This window comes from Mya arenaria, chromosome 2, assembly GCF_026914265.1.
Source record: "Mya arenaria isolate MELC-2E11 chromosome 2, ASM2691426v1".
NCBI classification, from domain to species: Eukaryota; Metazoa; Mollusca; class Bivalvia; order Myida; family Myidae; genus Mya; species Mya arenaria.
In genome coordinates this window covers 2,224,112-2,245,496 of record NC_069123.1, presented here as the reverse complement: position 1 = coordinate 2,245,496, position 21,385 = coordinate 2,224,112, and the positions used below count along the sequence as shown (strand labels likewise).

Below are 21,385 nucleotides of genomic sequence, written 5' to 3'. Positions count from 1 at the left end.
CGTTGGAAAACAGTACACCTGAGCGGAATAAATAATCATTTAAACATCAAAAGAAGAAAAGGTACAGTAACCAATCGCTGGGTAGACACAGGAAAACGCTATATCATCGTGTTGAATTTTATAAGTCCTTTTAACATTAATTTTCCGCGAATTTCCTATATAATTCTTTTTGGATTTTATCAAGGAGACAAATAATAAAAATCTTTTCATTTGTTATCGTTTTCTATTTCCAGTTAAATGTCAAAACCAAATGCCAAAAGGGACGAAACGCCCGAGGGCGAATCGTACGGGATGTGCTTCAAGCTATGTCCAAGTTACGTCTCCTCCCGATTCTGGAAAACCCCGCCTTATATACTCACATGGTCAAATGACCGAAAATCATGGTCATATGACCCGACCGAAAATGACCCGACCGAAAACGACCCATATATTTGGGTCAAATGACCCAAAAATATTGGCTGACAGCCAATCCAAGATGGCGTCGTCATAGGTCGTGAACTATTGAAAAAGTAAATAAACAATCTTCTCTACATGAACAAGAGGATATTCACGTCTGATTTTCTGTGTCTTTACCCAAGTTTATCAGGTTTGTGAGCAACGAAATCTGAATAAAATAAATGTAGATAGCTTTGTGTAGCATTTGTAATAACTTTCATCCCTGTGGAATGATTGCTCACTCGGCGGTGGCAAAATTCAAACAAGGCTGGCGCGCCTGGAATGTCGGGGCGTTGCTAGTTTCTTGTGTGATTTGCCATTGACCGATAACAACAACAATACATATTATACAAAGAATTCAGGTAAGTGCATATTTTTCTAACACAACCGTACATATGCTGGTGCATATCAGTATCGTGTTCACAAGCAATTGTTTACAGACGCACGGATGCACATACTACGTACACATTACCGTCGCATAAGCTCTTCTGGCCTTTGGCCAGTAGAGCTAAAAATGGGGAACATTGATCAGAAAATGTTGCAATGAAGAATAGAGAGATTAGCTTAATCTAGTTTTAATTCAGTTCAGCAGCTATAGAAGGATGAAATATGTTTGTGAAATCATCCCCTGGTCAATGTTCCACTAGACTGGACATACCATGGAATGTACATGTATTATGCTAGGGAACTTGTCTCTTATACCACTTTACCCCCAGCAGAGCTATTGACAAAATGTCTTCATACGGCTGTAAGCGGATAGTGCACGAGATTTTCGAGTAATCCCACTAGCCAATTATTTTTCGCAAAAATAACTATTTTTTATATCTATAAATCTGTATTTATTTATTAATTAATGCATTTATTTGCTCACTAATATATGCAATACACTTAACGTTGTATAAGTCAGATACAGTTAGTATGTGTAAGTATCTATTATTTAAAACATTGACAGTGGTTGTATGAAGGTGAATGTAGAGGACAAGGTCACATGTGGGTCAATGTCACAGGTCAAGGACACATGTGGGTCAAGGTCACATGTGGGTCAATGCTTTGAAGAGCTTCTCTTAGGACAAGCACATGTATAAGTTAAAATTCTCTAAAAACAAATCATGGACACACGTGTGATCTGCGGCTCTTCACAAATACTGGAACAACTGATTCAACTATGCTTGTTGTCTTTTTCTAAATATTTCACTACATCATAAAACATTTCACCTTTGAAGGTTAACAATGATTATGTTAACAACGTTGTTAACTTTAACAAAATTCTAAACAATCAGCCCAAAGTTGGTTACAGTTTTGCATACCTGAAGAATTCTGCATCATTTCTGACAACGTCGTAAGAAGCAACAATCAAATTGTGGTTTTTGGATTTCTTTTGTAATCTGAAAATACATTAAATTAAGTAAATGTAATCAGATAAGTCATGTTTAAGAACAACAAAAAGTTTCATTGTGTCATTAAAAAAAATTATATTGTAAAAATAGGAAAAAAGGTTTCATGACCTCAAGTCAACCTGGTAGGGGCTTGAACCCATGACTGCCGGAACACTAGCATGGCGCTCTGATGAACGGGGCTAACAAAGCAGCTGGTTGGTACCCACACACACACTACAGACCTTACACTATTTCCAAGTAATGTCCTTGTTCAAGTTTTCAACAACAACACCATTAATGATGACACAGACACCAATACTACGACAACAGCTAAAGCTATTTTTTTTTCTTTTAAAGCGTCAACTACAAACATGAGATGCTTACCTCTGTCTTTCAGTTGGGGTGCCCGCATACATGAGGGGGTTGAGGTATTCCTCATCTATAAATTTCTGAATCTCGTACACCCAGTGACCAATCAGGGTGGGTGGGCAGACGACAATTGAGGGGATGGGTGAACTATCAGGGCTCTGAGATTCCTACAAAGATACCAAAAACAAAGATGTGACAATGCAGAGCAGACTGTACTTCATGACCCCTGCCTTCCATGCTAAACATGCAAGATAGCAAAGATTCTATGCCCCATGCCATCCAACCCCCCTGCTATGACGCGCCCCTCAAAATAACTTACTATAATCAGTTTGCATAATTCATAAAACTGTAATGTTCAGTGAAAACATGTCATATTGGAAGCACTCTTCTGCCCTGTTGTAGACCAGAATGTGCATCCTCCTGCATTCAAAGAATTAAATGCTTAAGATAAGACTTGAAATATGATTATGAATACAAACAAACTTTACATATTTAGTAGACTAAGTAGAAACCTAATATTCAGTGGTCGAAATAGCACAAGCCCGCGAGCCCTGCACTGGTAAAATGTCTTCCGGGTTTGCTCAAATTCTGAATTTTATATAGCAGGGCTTGTTCAAAAATATGATTCCATGCAATAGTATAAGAATTCGGGCTTGTTCATCCGAAAGTCTAATTTCAATGACTGAACATTACTTCATATAAGCACAATTTCTTACAGTTTCTAATGCTTTCATTATTAACTGCCCGATACAATGTGCCCTTTTGTCCCCCAACAGCCTTTCTCTTTTCTGTAGCACCATGTCATTTTTAAAACTCGGCTAAAACTTAGACAGTCAACCCATGCCGTCGGTTAATAAAATTAACATGATGCAAATGGGATCCTTGTTTCCGATGATCACATATCAAAGTTTTTGTAAGAGGTGGTCAAAGTTTTTTAATATCACGACAAAAATAAATAAAAATGAATAAAAAAATGAAAAGAAACAGTACATGCATAGGTACAGCTAATACAATGTCATGACGCAACAAATAAGAATGGCTGTCGGGTTAGCACAGTGGATAGCGCACTTGCTTCTCACCAAAGCGACAAATGTTCGATTGCCAGCATGGACAAGTGGGTTTTCTCCCGTTTCCGCCACAACAAAAGACCACACTCAACATTATAGTAAAATAAATAAATAAAGTTTCAACAAATTAAATTAAACCTGTAGTTTATGGTTTATAAGTAAAATTGAAGTTAAATGAAAATTGAATATGGATGATCATGATCCATTATAACCAAAGTTGAGTGCTCATTGACGATGATCTCATTGTATTCAAATATCACCGCATTGACGATGATCTCATTGTATTCAAATATCTCGCAATCATTATGAGTAATTGAACCTTGTACCTTATATTTCACTTGTCTTCTATAGTGATCTGTAGCCATTATACATATAGACTGAAGTGTCTTCCCGAGACCCATATCATCACACAAAATCCCGTGGAGTTTGTATTTGCTCAGGAATCCAAGCCAGTTAACGCCATCCTGGTGAAAAAGAAAATATTCATTGCATAACATTTATTTCTGCCCTTTTTTCAGGGTCTGTAAATTCTGCTGACTCACATACCATAATTTAACAAATTATCTCAGGGAAAATGTGTACAATGTTTTATTTGAATATCTTAAATTATTTCTGATCTTAAGGCCCAAAAAAAGTTTGGCACTAAGACAACAACACTTACGCTGCTGCTAATACCACAAGCCCTATGACAATTGTAACTTCAATTTTTTTATTAAAGCTGAACCCTCACAGATACAACATTTCAACAACTTTTTATATTTTTTGTCGTGAAAAATGAGCCAATTTCTGCATAAATATCTGCATATCAATAATTTAAAACTGCTGACAAAAGATCAGATCGCAGATTTACTTATTTCTGTTCGAAAATTAATGTTAAATGGTTAAAAGCATTACTAACAGTTAAAGAAAAATGAAGAAAACATCAATTCTGAACTTAGATTAAAAATTCTGCGATCTGATTTTTTCTAAGCGGTCTTATATCACTGGTTTCCATGCATTTTTGTATAAATTGGCTTGTTCCAAGACAAAAAATTATTAACTCGTCAAAACGTTCAATCTGTGGGAGTGCAGCTTTAAAACAAGAGCTGTCACAGAGACAGCGTGCTCAACTATTCTGCCGCTTTTCAGTGTAAGGATTGAAAAGTTTTGGTGAAACATGCATGGATCACTGTTAGATTAGATTTCAATGCAATACATGATGTGCTGAGATATTAACATAAATGTGGTTACATGCAAAATTTTAACGAGAATTTCTAAGTCTTATAATAAAGGGCCATTATTTGCAAAATTCAGTTATCTAACTTGGTTATTCAATTAGGTTGTGTGGTTGAGTACCATTGTATAAAGTCTAAATGCAATACATCAAGTAGTTGCTGAGATATTATCCTATATATGTGTGCTAACATGCAAGACCTTAACCAGAATTTCTTAGTCGCATAATAAAGGGGCAAAAATGTTATATTATGATGAGTTATCTTACTTGATTAAATAAGAAGGTTAAATGGTTGGGAGCTTGTGTGTAAAGTTTCAATGCAATATATAATTTATTCACTGAGGTATTGACTTAAAAGTGGTTACATGCAAAACCTTAACCAGAATTTCTATGTCGAATAAAAAAGGGGCCATAATTTGAATTTAATGCAAACTAGAGTTATCTTACTTGGTTATTTAAGTAGATTGGATGGTTGAGTACCATTGTATAAAGTCTCAATGCAATACATCAAGTAGTTGCTGAGATATTAACCATGTGTGCTTACATGCAAAACCTTAACCATAATTTCTAAGTCAAATAATAAAGGCCCATAATTTGCATTAAATTCAAACAAGAGGGCCATGATGGCCCTGTATCGCTCACCTGTAGCTTTGCTAAATAAAGTGAACATTCTGACCTATTATCATAAAGATCCAATGAAAAGTATGGCCCCTAGAGGCCACTCTTTTATTTGTCCCACTGACCTAGTTTTTTACCCCACATGACCCTATCAGTAGGCAATGCTTCAAACCAAATATTTAAGACCTAGTCCTTGTGGCTTCAGACAAGAAAATTTTAAAGTTTTTTCCTATATAAGCCTATGTAAAACTTGTGACACCCAGGGTGAGGCCTCTTTTCACCACAGGTGCACAAATTGAACAATCTTGGTAGCGGGCCACTAGGTTATGCCACATATAAAATGCCAATGTCTTGTTGGTTTAGACAAGAAGTTTTTTGTTCTATATAAGCCTATGCAAAACTTGTGACTCCCCCCAGGATAGGGCCTCTTCTCCCCAGGGGCATAAATTGAACAATCTTGGTAGAGGACCACTTGGTTATGATACATACCAAATATTGAATGCGTAGGCCTTGCATTTTCAGACAAGAAGATTTTTAAACACTTTCCTTATATAAGCCTATGTAAAACTTGTGACCCCCTAGGTGGGGCCTCTTATCACTTCAGGGGCATAATTTGAATAATCTCGGTAGAGAACCACAAGGTAAAGCTACATACCATATATCAAATGCCTAGGCCTTGTGGTTTTAGACAAGATTTTAAGTTTTCACTAAATAAGCCTATGTAAAACTTGCGACCCCCGGGCAGGGCCTCTTATCACTCCAGAGGCATAATTAGAACAATCTTGGTAGATGTCCATAAAGTAATTATACATGCCAAATATCAAAGCCCTAGGACTTCTAGTTTTGGAGAAGATTTGTTAAGTTTTCCATATCTAAGTCTATGTAAACCACGTGACCCGGGGCGGGGTCATTTTTGACCCCAGGGGCATAATTTGAACAATCTTGGTAGAGGTCCATTAGGTGATGCTACATATCAAATATCAAAGCTCTAGGCCTTGTGGTTTTGGAGGAGAATTTTTTTTAAGTTTTTCTTATCGGTTACCATGGCAACCAGAGTTTCGCATGGAATCCATGTCTTTGAACAACTTTGGTAGAGCTTTATGCAAGGAACATCCCTGCCAAGTTTCATCATGATTGGCCAAGGGGTTAAGGAGATGTTGTTCGAAGCAAAATGTTGACGAACGACGTACATCAAGCGGTCACAAAAGCTCATTATGTCACTGCGTGACAGGTGAGCTAACCATAGGGCCCGCGAATGACCCAATATCGAACTTGACCTATATTGTTCTAGAGATGATCATTCTGACCAAGTTGAATTGAGATAAGCCTAAAATTGTGACCTCTATTGTGTTCACAAGGTTTTTCTACTAATTTACCTAGTGACCTAGTTTTTGACCTGGGTTGACCCAATATGGAACTTGACCTAGCTTATATTAAGATGATCATTCTGACCAAGTTTCATTAAGATTAGGCTAAAATTGTGACCTCTATTATGTTCACAAGGTTTTTTTACTATCTGACCTAGTGACCTAGTTATTGACCGCGGATGACCCAATGTGGAACTTGACCTAGATTTTATAAAGATGATCAGTCTGACCAAGTTTCATAAAGATTAGGCTAAAATTGTGACCTCTATTGTGTTCATAAGGTTTTTCTAATATCTGACCTAGTGACCTAGTTATTGACAGCGGATGACCCAATATCGAACATGACCCAGATTTTATAGAGATGATCATTCTGACCAAGTTGCATTAACATTAGGCTAAAATTGTGACCTCTATTGTGTTCACAAGGTTTTTCTACTAATTGACCTATTGACCTAGTTATTGACGGTAAATGACCCAATATCGAACTTGACCTAGATTTTATAGAGATGATCATTCTGACCAAGTTACATTTAGATTAGGCTTAAGTTGTGACCTCTATTGTGTTCACAAGGTTTTTATACTAATTGACCTAGTGACCTAGTTATTGACCGCGAATGACCCAATATCGAACTTGACCTATATTTTTCTAGAGATGATCATTCTGACCAAGTTGAATTGAGTTAAGCCTAAAATTGTGACCTCTATTGTGTTCACAAGGTTTTTCTACTAATTGACCTAGTGACCTAGTTTTTGACCTGGGTTGACCCAATATGGAACTTGACCTAGCTTATGTTAAGATGATCATTCTGACCAAGTTTCATTAAGATAAGGCTAAAATTGTGACCTCTATTTTGTTTACAAGGTTTTTCTAATAATTGACCTAGTGACCTAGTTATTGACTGCGTATGACCCAATATCGAACTTGACCCAGATTTTATAGAGATGATCATTCTGACCAAGTTGCATTAAGATTAGCCTAAAATTGTGACCTCTATTGTGTTCACAAGGTTTTTGTACTAATTGACCTAGTGACCTAGTTATTGACCGCGGATGACCCAATATCGAACTTGACCTAGATTTTATAGAGATGATCATTCTGACCAAGTTGCATTGAGATTAGGCTAAAATTGTGACCTCTATTGTGTTCACAAGGTTTTTGTACTAATTGACCTAGTGACCTAGTTATTGACCGTGAATGACCCAATATCAAACTTGACCTACATTTTATAGCGATGATCATTCTGACCAAGTTGCATTGAGATTAGGCTAAAATTGTGACCTCTATTGTGTTCACAAGGTTTTTCTACTAATTGACCTAGTGACCTAGTTATTGACCGCGGATGACCCAATATCGAACTTGACCTAAATTTTATAGAGATGATCATTCTGACCAAGTTGCATTGAGATTAGGCTAAAATTGTGACCTCTAATGTGTTCACAAGGTATTTCTACTAATTGACCTACTGACCTAGTTTTTGACCCCAGATGACCCAATATCGAACTTGACCTAGATTTCATAGAGATGATCAGTCTGACCAAGTTTCATAAAGATTAGGTCAAAATTGTGACCTCTGTTGTGTTCACAAGGTTTTTCTAATAATTGACCTAGTGACCTAGTTATTGACTGCGGATGCCCCAATATCGAACTTGACCTAGATTTTATAGAGATGATTATTCTGACCATCTTGCATTGAGATTAGGCTAAAATTATGACCTCTATTGTGTTCACAAGGTTTTTGTACTAATTGACCTAGTGACCTAGTTGTTGACCGCGGATGACCCAATATCGAACTTGACCTACATTTTATAGAGATGATCATTCTGACCAAGTTGCATTGAGATTAGGCTAAAATTGTGACCTCTATTGTGTTCACAAGGTTTTTCTACTTATTGACCTAGTGACCTAATTATTGACCGCGGATGACCCAATATCGAACTTGACCTAGATTTTATAGAGATGATCATTCTGACCAAGTTGCATTGAGATTAGGCTAAAATTGTGACCTCTATTGTGTTCACAAGGTTTTTCTACTAATTGACCTAGTGACCTAGTTTTTGACCCCAGATGACCCAATATCGAACTTGACCTAGATTTTATAGAGATGATCATTCTGACCAAGTTTCATAAAGATTAGGTCAAAATTGTGACCTCTATTGTGTTCACAAGCAATTGTGAACGGACGGACGGACGGACGGACGGACGGACGGACGGACGACGGACGAAGAGTGATCACAAAAGCTCACCTTGTCACTACGTGACAGGTGAGCTAAAAAGTGTTATCTTACTTCATTAATCAGATAGTTGGAAATACATATCTAAAGTTTCAATCCAATACATGATATATTTGCTGTGATATTGACTTAAATGTGGTTACATACAAAACCTTATCCAGAATTTCTAAGTGTAATAATAAAGCAGGGATGGTAAAATTCCGGATTAATCCGGAATTCCGGATTTAAGGTCTCAAAATCGATTTTGAGATTAATGTAAATCTGTTGACTTTTTTCTAGGGGGGAGGGGTACAGGGAGCGATTCTAGCTCAGATCGAACAATATGGGTACGAAAGGTGAGTTTTCCGGAAGTGTAAAGCCGGAAATTATCGAACCTATTTACGTCTTGGCAGTCGAGCTATATGATTGGTTAAGCTATCATCGGGTGATTACGGAAATTACCGATGGGACTAGAAGACAGTATCCGGATATGACAGACGACGAAGACGAATAAACGAGTATTGGAAAAAAAACGACCACCACCAACTTCTAAAAACATCGATTCGTCGATTTAAAGGTATATTTGCCTTTTTTTTTTTTTTAGAGAAATTTTCGAAACGCTTCTTTTTAAGTTCATAGAATGTGATCAAACTGAGAATGGCTTTTGCGCATGTAGCAATATTTCGGACATCGCAATTCGGATTGTGTCATAATAATCGATTTTTATTTTACAAATTTTATTTGGCCGATTGAGGTTTACGCTGTTAAACCGTTTCTTTATTGTTCCCATAATGTTTGAAGCATTGTTCTCAATAAGAAGTGGCTGTTGACTATATATAATGGAAGGTTCAAATGAAAATTAAAAAAAATGAATACATATTTTGTAGTAGTAATATATATATTAAGTAGGAGCAGTCAGTTTATTTTCTATTTGAGACAGTTGAACAAAACTTCTTGAGGACCCAGTTTGAGTGAGATTTAATTTCTATAGTTGTAATTTGAATTTCCAGGTATGTTGATCGTTCCAAAAGTCAGGGATGAACAGACACCTTGGCCAGTGCATCCAGTTGTTCCTGTCAATGACTGACAATTCAATACAGAGGCCATGATACTTGGCACCACATGTAGTGAGTCTTACTTAAGACACTTGCCAAAGATACAAAAGCTCTTAGCGAATTAAAACTTCAAAGGTGTACACTGTACACCTTTGAAGTTTTAATTCGCTGAGAGCTTTTGTATAAGATGACTTAGGGAGAGGCAAGCCATTTCAATGATGAACTTGTGGAGGAGTTAAGTGAAACTCAGTTTTGTTTGAACTTAGACAACAAACACAAACAATGAGAAAACTGTTGCAGCTATTTTTCTGCTAGAAAGAAATAGTGTTGAGACATTTGGCCTCCTTAAAAATCACAAGGGCTGATTCTGAATCAATTTTCAAGGAATTTGAAAGCCTGTTTGCGAGACTTGAACTGACGTGGGACAATCTGGACAATCTAATTTGTGTGCTACTGGACTCATGTAACACCATGAGGGGAAATTGTTTTGGCTTTGAGACCAGAATACGTCAACTTGTCCCTCACCTCATAGACATAGACAGTGCCGTTTGGATATTACTTGGAATAATAATTAATAATATTATATTCTCATCAAATGTGTAGATAATGGAATAAATACTCTTTATGATAAATACAAATTGAATAAATAACACTTTTACAATAAACATTTGCAAGCTTGATAATTGATATGTTGTTCATTATTATAAATCAAACATCCCACAGTGTAGACTGTTCATACACAGGCATTTGATCATAGCCAGTTGAGTTTTATGGGAAGTGGACAACTGAACCAAAATGTCAGGTACATGTCTTATGCCTGTGACTTCAGGTAAAAAAGTAAATTTAACTTTGTTTGAAGACAAAGGTGTTTAACTTCACTGCTAAGATTCCTGATAATTGTTCTGATTGCGGATGTCTCCTGTTGAACATAATTATATCTACCAAACTGAAAGGTGTACTCCTTGAACACTATTCTAAGGCAAAAAAGGGTATGAGAAACCCTGAAATACTGAAAGCTTCAGGGGGCTTTGCCCCCCTTGTACCCCCACCAGGGCTTTGCCCTGGACCCATCGGGGGCCTTTAGCGGCCCCCTGAACCCCACACAGACATTTTCAGGATTGGCAACTTGGCTCTGTTATCATCCCTGATAAAGGGCAATTATTTGCATTAAATGCAAACTAGAGTTATCTAACTTAGTTAATTAAGTAGGTTGGATGGTTGAGTACCATTGCATAAAGTCTCAATGCAATACCTCAAGTAGTTGCTGAGATATTAACCTATGTTTGCTTACATGCAAAACCTTAACCAGAATTTCTAAGTCAAATACTAAAGGCCCATTATTTGCATTATATGCAAATAAGTGTTAATCTAACTTTATCAATTTAGTAGGTTAGATAGTTGGGAATACATATCTAAAGTTTCAATGCAATACATGATGTATTTACTGAGATAATGACTTAAAGGTGCTTACATGCAAAACCTTAACCAAGGTGTGACGCCGACGCCGAACGCAGATGCCGAAGCCAGGGTGAGTAGTATAGCTCTCCTTATTCTTTGAATAGTCGAGCTAACAAGCAAAACACAATGAGTAATATTATATCCTATCTCAATCAATGGAGCCATGTCACTCACATTATTCACTTGTTAAAACCTAAACCGATACTTAAAATTATCAGTGTACCTGTTGATATTTACGAAGCTCAGCCTTTATTGGCACGTCAATAGAGTAGTTTTCCAGCTTGGATGTGTCCAACAGCTGTTCCAGGAATACCCGATCTCGCTGTTTTTGCTCAGACAAAGTAGCTGCCATGTCGGGTGGGTCAGGAACCCCTGTCTACAAAGTTAATTAATAAATAATAAAGGCTTTCGTTATTAAGTTTAATAGAAGCTTTTGTTATTACGTTGAATGGACTCGTTATTCCAGATTATTACTTTTTCTATAGACACCTGATCAGTTTTATTTTTTATTTTTGTTATATCGAATAAAAATATATTATTTTTTGCAATTCTCTTTATTAAAGCATTGTCCAAATTGCATTCAAAAATTTATCTCCTGCCATTTTTAATAAGGTCCTTTTTATAGAATTCCTTCCACAGACTTGCATTTAATATAATTGCCTTATCCAGCAAGCTTTAAGTGGGCAAGACAAACCCTGTACGTTTTAAAGGTTGAATTAATGTATCTCTTTCATTTTGTCTGTATTTTTTATTCCGTATGAAGTTAAATATTTCCTTTTTTATTTCTTGTAATACTTTGTTTGGTGGATTTGGCAAAATTAATAAATATCCACTGCTACAAAAGCTAACATTTATAAATGCTGTGTAATGACGTCGTGTGTACATTAACATTTTCAATATGACTTTCAGTAATTGATTATACAAGTGTTGCTTAAATAAAGTGTACAACTCTTTATTGATTTTAGCCGGAGTACCATTACTCGTTCCATATACATGAATGACTAACCAAGGCCATAAAGATAACATTTGATTTCTGATTTTTAAACCTTGCATTTGTTCTACATAAGAAAATAATATTAAAAAAATATCTTATTATTCATTAAAGGTCAGGCCCCAATTTTTCAAAACTTCTTAAGTCCTTTATAACAGGATCAAGCTAAGCTCACCTTTTTGTTTTAGTATAAATTGTGTAATGTTTACTTCTTTAAGACTTTCAGACTTGAATGAAGAATTATCTTTATGATATTCGTAATTAACCATTATTCATTTAACAAAATTATGTATTTTTTGTTAATTGAAATAAGCTACTTAGCCTGTTAAGCTGTTAAGAAATAGGGGCCAGATGTGCTTACGTAATATAAACCATAAAAAGGACATTCCCTTACCTCCAGTGGAAGAAGTCGTATGAGAGATGCAAAGCAGTGAGTGGCCAGCGTTCTTACATCCGTATTTTGGTCTGTCATCCGGCCCAGTACGGGAACAATCAGCAGGACAATGTAGGGAACAATATCCAGTCCAAGACTTTCTATAACATCTTTTAGGGGAGTTAGGGAAAATAATGCAATATCATTATAACAGGGTAGTATGGATGTATAATGACTTACACTTGATCACTTTTACAAAGTAGGTTACTTTTCAAGAACATGTTCTGGCTCAACAATTTATTCTAACATCGTAAACAGGAATTTAAGAGTTGTAATGCAATTAACGAGTTGAGAGTTTATAAGTAAAAATTTCATCCAGAATGTCTTGAACAATTTAAGAGAAAGGTAAGGAAGTTCAGATCTGTAAGTGGGTAGTCCTGGTATCTTATATCCAATCTGGCATCTATTTTTATTACCTTGCTTTCAGCTTTACAGCCTAGTACAACAGGCTGAAATAGATCTTAATAGAGAGACTGGACAACTTTTAAGGATGCAGCCCGCCTGCTCCCATGTTGCCACTGCCCGCCCCATATGTTCATCATATAATTATGACGGATGTATAAAAATAGTGAATATATCCTCTTGAAAACCTATGTTTGCTTTGTGCAGAACCTTAATTCTGCTATCATTTACATTAACATACACTGGTACCACTCAAAAGTAGTTCGCTAACAAATACACTAACACGGCAAGAATCATCAGTAATACATTTGTGTGGTATTAATTATAAAAGGATACGATACAAAGCTTCTGAAGCCCCCTGTCTCTGCGTTATATTGTCTGAAGCTTCCAACATGGGAATAACAACCTCGATGAGAAACAACATCGTGTCTGGGGTTGAAAGACGCGCTAGGGTTCCGACACAACGAGCGGAAATGTGGCGAATCCCTGCATATCTGTGTTCTAAATAGGTCTTCAGCTGTTGAAGACTTTCTACCAACTGAAATTTTCAATCAATAAATGGCACATAGAATTTATTTATATTTCATTTTTGACACTATGCTGTGTTGGTTAAGATATACAAATTAAGTCCAGTCTTAAGTGAATGAAAATTACTGAACAAAAATACAAAGCTTTACAATTGTCTCTAATGATACTTAAGCACTCATACAAAGTAAAATTCTTTAACCAAAGAACAGTTCATTCACAAATCAATTAGTGACACGCAAACAAGTTTTCAGTCAAGAGAGCACTTTATTTTATACAAAAAAATATACCGGTAGGGCCAAATTTTTCAAAACTTTGTTCAAGTTAACAATATTGTTAACATCATTGATGTTAACTTGCAAATCTTAATTGCTCTAGAACAATACATGTTAATTTTATTACATCTCATAAAATATACATTACTATTTGAACATTAAATAATTGTTTATGGGCTGGTGGCCTTATGTATTACAAATAAATCACTATTAGATTGTATTTCTTGCTCTAGTGAGCTAACTAAACAAACCTTTGGAAGCAAGGTTGAATGTAGTGAAGGTCCTATAGATTCTAGCACTTGTAGACTATTTACAATCTCTTGAGCAATGGAGTCTGTCACTTCAAAATCTAAAACCAACGGTTGAAAAAACAGTATCAATATCAAAGTAATTTCACATTTTAAACCAGTTTAAAAGCACAAACAATCAGCATACTCAAATAAATCGTTTTACCACAAGAAACATAATGAGATAATGATTTTTTGAGACATTGGAAATAAAAGGGTGTTAGAACACTGGTCTAGTGCTTAAGGTTCCAGCATGCTCATGCAAAAGCTTCTTTGCCTCTCAAAAAGGGCACCATCTAAGGTGGTTATTAAATACAGCCCGAGTACTGCTTCTACCCAGGGAGAGTTATTCGATATCATTCTAAGCCACTTGGAACTCTCTTCACAAACAAGCTAACATTATCTAGTACAGTAAAACTGCGATCACTCGTGGATGCCGGGGACTGAGCTAAAACCGCGAGTGATCCGATGTTTCAAATGACCCTCGTTTCCATTTGAGTCTGTTATGAAATCTTTTAAAATGTATCAAAATTTGAAGTTGTCAGTTAATTCGGCACAAATTACAAATTATGTATTGCTTTGTGGAAATCGCTCATATGTTCAAAAGCTGCTGTATATTCAATTTGAAACAAAAACTACAACATATTTACGAAACAAAACAACATAAGAATATGATTAAATTCTCATCATTAACTTTTCACAATTATCTTCTCTAATGCCCATTATAAGCAGACAAGCGTAAACAGTGATAATCAGGTTTCACACCTTTTCAAATTCCCTTTTATCTGTCATTGCAATTTTACAACTTGAAAAATGTTAACACCAGCCATATGTTTATTTGAAACATGCTTACGGAAAAATGTGTGAAAGTATGACCTCCATGAAATATAAGGTTTTGTGCATGATTTGTGTATTTTGGACTATACTCAAAAAAAATCAAAGATTTAAATACATCTAACCTTTGTTTTCTGTGAGGTATTTTGTAACTGTTTCCCAAAGGGCAGGTAAGTCTGTGGGCAATTTGTCTGAGAAATCTCCAGCAACCCTACACAGAGTTATCTCCCCTCCCCTTCTCTGTATACACAGCTGTCTCTGAACCTGTAAGGGAAAAATTGACAACTTCTTTGAAAACAAAACTCAAGGTCTTTTGTAAGCATTTCTGCAACACATATTTGGACCTATAATTGAGAATAATTATCAATAAAATCCAGAGGTAACCTGCCAAAATTAGGAATTCTGCACAATTTTAAAGAAATTTGCCATTGGAAATTGGTCTGAATATCTGACCCTTTGAACGGCTAAAAAAAAACCCGGATCTCTAAAGGGCAATCATCTGTTACTTTCAATTAATTAAAGCGGCATAGTTTGACAATTATTTTAGCCAGATCGATGGGCCTGGCAATAAATATTGTCATTGGTAATATTTCTACTACGATTCATTCCAATATCATAAGTGGATCTTTAAGTTATGGACTGAATCTGAGCCTTAACCTTAATACATGAATTGAAGAAAGGGGTTCCATATATAAAGTCCTCAATCCTTTACTTGTATATGTATTGCTGAATATATATATATATAAATATAATGTTTTACAAAATAAATGCTATTTAAACCAAATACATGAATTCACTGACCTGTTCTTCCTCCTTACTGAGATCAGGGGACACACCCATATCGGATCGAGAACCAGGCAGTCTCGTTCTCCTTCGATCAGTGTCTGGCACCTTCAATAAAAAATGTTTCAATATCAGCATGTTTTATGAAAAATAACAATTTACCAATAAATAAGGCACAGTACTTTGCAAATACCTGTAATGGCTTAATACTAATATTAGTTGTCATTTTTCTATCCAGACGAAAGATACATGATTAATAATTTTTACCATAATTATCTTAAATTCCTTTTTGCGTAAAAAAAAAAGAAAAACACATTTTTGTATGTTTCACCAAAAAGCGCATATGATGATGTTTACTGACGTCATGACTCACAGTAATTTTTATTCACTGCATACGTCAAGAAGTTCCTTCAATATAATGTATTTTAAGGGTTATTTTGTTTGTTTTGAAGCTATATTTTTTGGTAAGTTACTGTTTATAGAAATCATCTATTGAAGTATCATTATTATGCTTACATAAAGTGTATTATAAAAGAAATATATTGTGTCATAGCGCATGACTCATCTAACTTTAGGGGTGCCAGATAGTTTTCCGTACGGCTAAATTCACTGGAAATGCCTATCCAGTGTGCTAGAAAGTTTTCTACATATATCAAGGCATTTTTAAGGCCTCAAAAAGTACCGGTATATGAGGAAGAATTCACTGCCCTGCATTTTCAGTTACATCTCAAATAATTGGATTTAGTTGTAGTTTGCGTTTTTTCTATGCTTCCAGTGTTGTAATCAATAGAAAGACAACATTGATGGAATTTTATATGTGTATAATAATAATTTTTAAAAATACAGGAACTAGTTATTTTTTATAAAATTTGGTCAGTTTTGTTGGACATTTGATGAACATTTTTACCGTGGGTTCAGAAAACTGATATTGCCTCCTTCAGCGCTTTGGACTTTTGGTCGCTTCAGACGATTTATCTTTATAGAAAGGTATATTTCCCAACGTCCATTTGCCAAATAAGCATTTGGAAGAGTTGAAAACATATAAATCCCGATTTTATCTAAAGAAAACATGACGTAACATTTCGTGTCAAATATGTTACGTCTCGAATCGCTTGGTTTTTTGACAACAACAGACATGTATAATTTACTTAAGTAACCTGTTTTTAATTTTACCGAGGTTAGGTGTATATTTGATGAAAACAATAGTTCCCATAAATACGTACAAAACGTGTACTGATCGACCGAAATATTTCGCCTAAAGTCGTGTCTCAAATGTTACGTCACAAATTATTCAGATTTTGTTCATGTACACAGCCTTTTGTGTATTTCGACAAACTTTAACTGTGTGGCATATAGCTAATACCGTGACAGAAAAGTAGCACCGAACGCGCGCATTGATACTGTGTAGTATATCCAAGATGGCGGAACAAGCAAAGCATGAGTAAGTGTTGTCGTGGAAGTTACGTCCCAACAGATTCGAGGTGGGCTTATTTCATTCAGTTTCATGACATTAATTGATGCAGCTTGTATATTTCGCCTGTACGGGTGCACAAACTAATGATTTGTCTCAATTGTCTTGAGGTTTAAAACATTCGATTTCACGCGCGTTCAGTTCAAATGTGTTGTAAAGATCGATCCAAAGCTGGTATTTTGGTGTCTTATGTTACGTCTACGGTGTCTTATGTTACGTCTACGAAGTCATTGTGTTTACATCGGTACACGCTGTATTTTAAGCAGTCATAATTCGCAATTTTGCATATAAACTGAGTAAATTTTAACCAGATAATTGGGAATTTCTTAAAAAATGCCTGTTGTCACACAGCTCTTATTACACGAATTACACGAATACGTAACGGCGACACCATTCATTACCGATTTTGACATTTGGGTAAAAGAGTCCCAAGTTACGTCCAAATAATTTTGAAAAGCATTTTAAGTCTCTAGTGCTAGTAAGAAAGAATGTATAAACATGTTATGTACCTGTGTTACGCAATAATCAAGAGACATATACGAGAAATAAGCCTCAAATAGCTCATATTACTGTCACAAAAGTATATAACTTTACTCTTTGATGTGCGCCTTTGTGTCCAGTTACATCTGGATGTAAAGTCCTAAAACCGATTGTATGCTTCAAAACTCGGCATGGTTTGCTTGGATTTTCTGCATAAAAATCAACTATTTATGTGACAAAGCATTACAAATTATAATAAAGCAAATGTTTACGACAAGAAAGGGTTCCATTTATAGTGGAATGTCATCGTTACATCACCAATTTTTTAAATAAATTGAAGGCTCATTACTTTTTTTGTGTGAAGTGCTTTATTTAAATCTTCTAAGGTATTTTAGAAGTGACAAAAACAAATGCAGTAGCATGTAAAAGAACTTACTAAACTATTGATAAAAAAAATAATTATGTGGACACCAAGCAATTTGTGATGTAACAAAACAAGCTGGACAGTGAATTCTTCCTCATATAGTTTCCCCCAAAATAGGTAAAAATTCCCCTTCTCAAAATCACATACTGTTTTAAAGGATTACTTTATAGTTCAATTTCCTTCAAGTACACCTGAGCTGGTTTCACATTGTTTTCTATTTGAAAGAAGTATATGATTTCTGTGGTATACTGTTGTTTTTTTTGTCAAAAAATAATTTCTCTTTTTGAACAAGGATTTTTTCATATTTACACTAATAATCTTACCTTACAGATTTTGGCAAGCGTAATATTCCCTTTGAAAGTATCACAGTTCATTTCTGAAAAGAGAAACAATGTTTATTAGTGTTACTCTAATTCTTTGGGACAAAAAAACTTATATAATATAACTTAATTTATTGTACTTTTTGCCTTTCATTTGTGAAAAAAAAAACATTCAAGAAACAACAGACAAATTGCACTGCAATGGATTGATGTAAAACACCTTAAATTCTATGATTTTCATTCTTCTTATTCTTGCCTTTTTTTAGAATCGTGTATGTAAGGCCATCTTTAAACAAGACTTTGTACAGAAATGCCAAAAATTGTTTATAGGATTTAAAAATAAAATGGGCATATCTATGAAAATATTAAAGCCAGAGATATGGGTCATGCTACATATCATTGTATTGTCTGTGGAAATATGTGTTACAGTACCAAATTTCAATTAAACATCTTGAACTTATTTTGAATTTATGGCATTAAAGATGCACAAAAACTCACAAATAAACAGTACCACAATTAATAAAAATGTTTAATTTACCAAAAAGGATGAATAAATATAGAAAACAATGGTTCTTATGAAAGATACCGTGTCAAATTGAAAAGAAAGATGCAGCAAACAGTATTTCTACCTTATGAGACGATCCTTGATCTCCCTTATATCTTTTAGGACTCACCTGTTATTAAATATTTGTGCGTTTTCAGCTATTAAATACACAGTTACAATCTTGTTATCAGTAATTTATATTTTCCATGAATGCATTATTTAATAAGAAGTGAAAGGTTTATCACTCAAAATTTATGTTTGTTAAATTGATTCAAAATATGAGTATCACTTTAAATTTTTGCACAATGCTGATTATCTCAGCCAAATTGGATATCATGACTATGACAATACCTAGGGCCATAGCTATAGTCATAGCCTTGATTTCAGACTTGGCGGCAATATCTGTATTCTGCAAGAACTAAATGCCATTACAGGGATGTGATTCACCTGGCAGATTAAGGGATGAAACCATTTGGGTGATGGGTTCTGGGGGTGCTTTTGGCCTCAATGGGCCCTTTAGAAGCCCTTTTGAGAGCTCTCCTGACTTCAAAATTAAAACAAACTGGTGTTGTCAATACTAACAACAGATAAAGAACCAACAAAAAGCAACCACCTTTTACACATTTTTTTCTATATATTTTTAATACATTTAATAAAATTAATTTCTTTAGATCCCTAGATCCGCTGAAATTTGCAAATCCGCGGCTGATCACATCCATGTATATACAGGATCTTTTTCTTCAAATAAGGTTGAGCCAAAGACAGTAAAATATTTGGTGAGTCCTACAAGCCGCCAAGTACATTTCTATAAAGAAAGCTTGAAGTTCTAGCACATACCAGCAGCAGTGTTGTTATTGAGCTGGGGTATTATGGCAGGAGTGTGAGCTGGGTCAGAACACAGGAACCCACACAGATTCTTTACCACCTTGGCATTCGGGCTTGGATCTCGAGACATGCATTGTCGAAGCAGGATACTCAGACATTTGGCTGCCTCATGCTGGAAAACAGAAAAATAAGTAGACATTCATTATTTACCACCTAGGCATTAATGCTTTGATCTCGGGACATGCATTGTTATCAAAAATATCACTTTTATATTTTGCACTGCATCGAGTAATATTGCTTCCAAAAGGCAACCATTTGATACGTGGGTTTGTAAGTGTCCCTATATACCTGTAGAGTTGCATTTTCCTCCTTCTTGGCACAATCCATGAGCGGTCGTATAACTGGGTTTAATTTCTCTGGAATCATGTCTAGCAGGACTGCTGCTTTTGCCAGGCTTGATTGAACTCTGAAATTAGAAATCATGTTAAAAGGGACTATAAACCAGATGGTCCAAAAATAGGGAAATACAGTATTTCCTAAAAACAAGCCTAGAATTGTCAATGCGAGCTAGCAGGAGGCCGATGATACGTGACTTTACATGGTTAAAATAATAAACGCAACACTCATGTTGCCTTCTCATGTGTTTTCCCCATTTAAAATAGCACAAAACAGTTTCCCAGTTTAAATCATATCTGTTTATGAGTACAGATAAATATACAGACACTACTTTTAAACTTACTAGGATTTACAATTTATAGGCATCACAATACCTAACATTTGAAAGAGGGGCTCTATTGCATTTTATTTCAAGGTAATTTTATAATAGATATTCAATTATGTTTCAAATCCAAAAATGTTTTATCCCCTAATGTTGAATGCTACATGTCTGAAGGTGAAAGCAAACAATGCTGAGCCACCCAAGTAACAATTATGGAACAGCCCTGAGAATGATTTCCCTTTAACCTTGAATGGCATCGTTGAAAAGATGATGGTTATGCATAACAGTGATGTCAAGAAAGCCAAAAGGTTTTTAGATATTATTCAAATGTGGCCCCGAAGTGACCATGACCACCTACAGACATGGGTCTTGCCGCCTTGTCTTGGTAGACATTTGTGCCATGTTCTTTTGAAATCCCCTAATGCAGTGCGAAGTTACAGACAAGTCAAGAATTTTCATAAATGACCATCTAATGACCTTTGACCTTCAGACATTGTATTTGTACATGCTACATCACTCTATGCAAGACCAAGTTAATGCCTGGACAAGCATAAACCAGACAGATGGATGAACACATGCACGCAATTATGGCTGCATATACACTTAACTGCCTATGACCTAACATCTGTAATTAAAGCCTAACAAGTCGTACCTCACAGAGAGTATCTGCTGATCCGCTGAGATCTGGGCAACTGTAGTACTTAGTGAAGCCCTTCTGTCCTCAAGGGTTGCTAGAGCCCGGGGCTTCAAGGTAGATTTTACTTGCTCAAAGTCTTGACCCACCAGAGCCGCAGCCTGGTCCAGGCTTAAAATTAATCTGAAGTAAGTAAAAGTATAAAAAGTATACAACACGATGATATGTAATTATTATGGTATAATTTCTTTTGTGCCATGTTTGACAGTG

The 21,385-nt window shown here is 35.5% G+C and overlaps 1 protein-coding gene across 1 annotated transcript in view; it reads right to left on the bottom strand.

Annotated features, from left to right (window-relative positions):
• The window catches only part of LOC128212332 (TATA-binding protein-associated factor 172-like), a 65,358-nt gene that overhangs the window by 15,260 nt on the left and 28,713 nt on the right, over positions 1–21,385 (bottom strand). Inside the window, 13 exon segments of the mRNA XM_052917735.1 lie at positions 1,743–1,820; positions 2,196–2,347; positions 3,574–3,711; positions 11,393–11,545; positions 12,555–12,703; positions 13,332–13,533; positions 14,047–14,144; positions 15,042–15,180; positions 15,718–15,807; positions 18,398–18,450; positions 19,776–19,935; positions 20,112–20,229; positions 21,134–21,298. Of these exon segments, the coding sequence (XP_052773695.1) occupies positions 1,743–1,820; positions 2,196–2,347; positions 3,574–3,711; positions 11,393–11,545; positions 12,555–12,703; positions 13,332–13,533; positions 14,047–14,144; positions 15,042–15,180; positions 15,718–15,807; positions 18,398–18,450; positions 19,776–19,935; positions 20,112–20,229; positions 21,134–21,298 (1,695 nt within the window).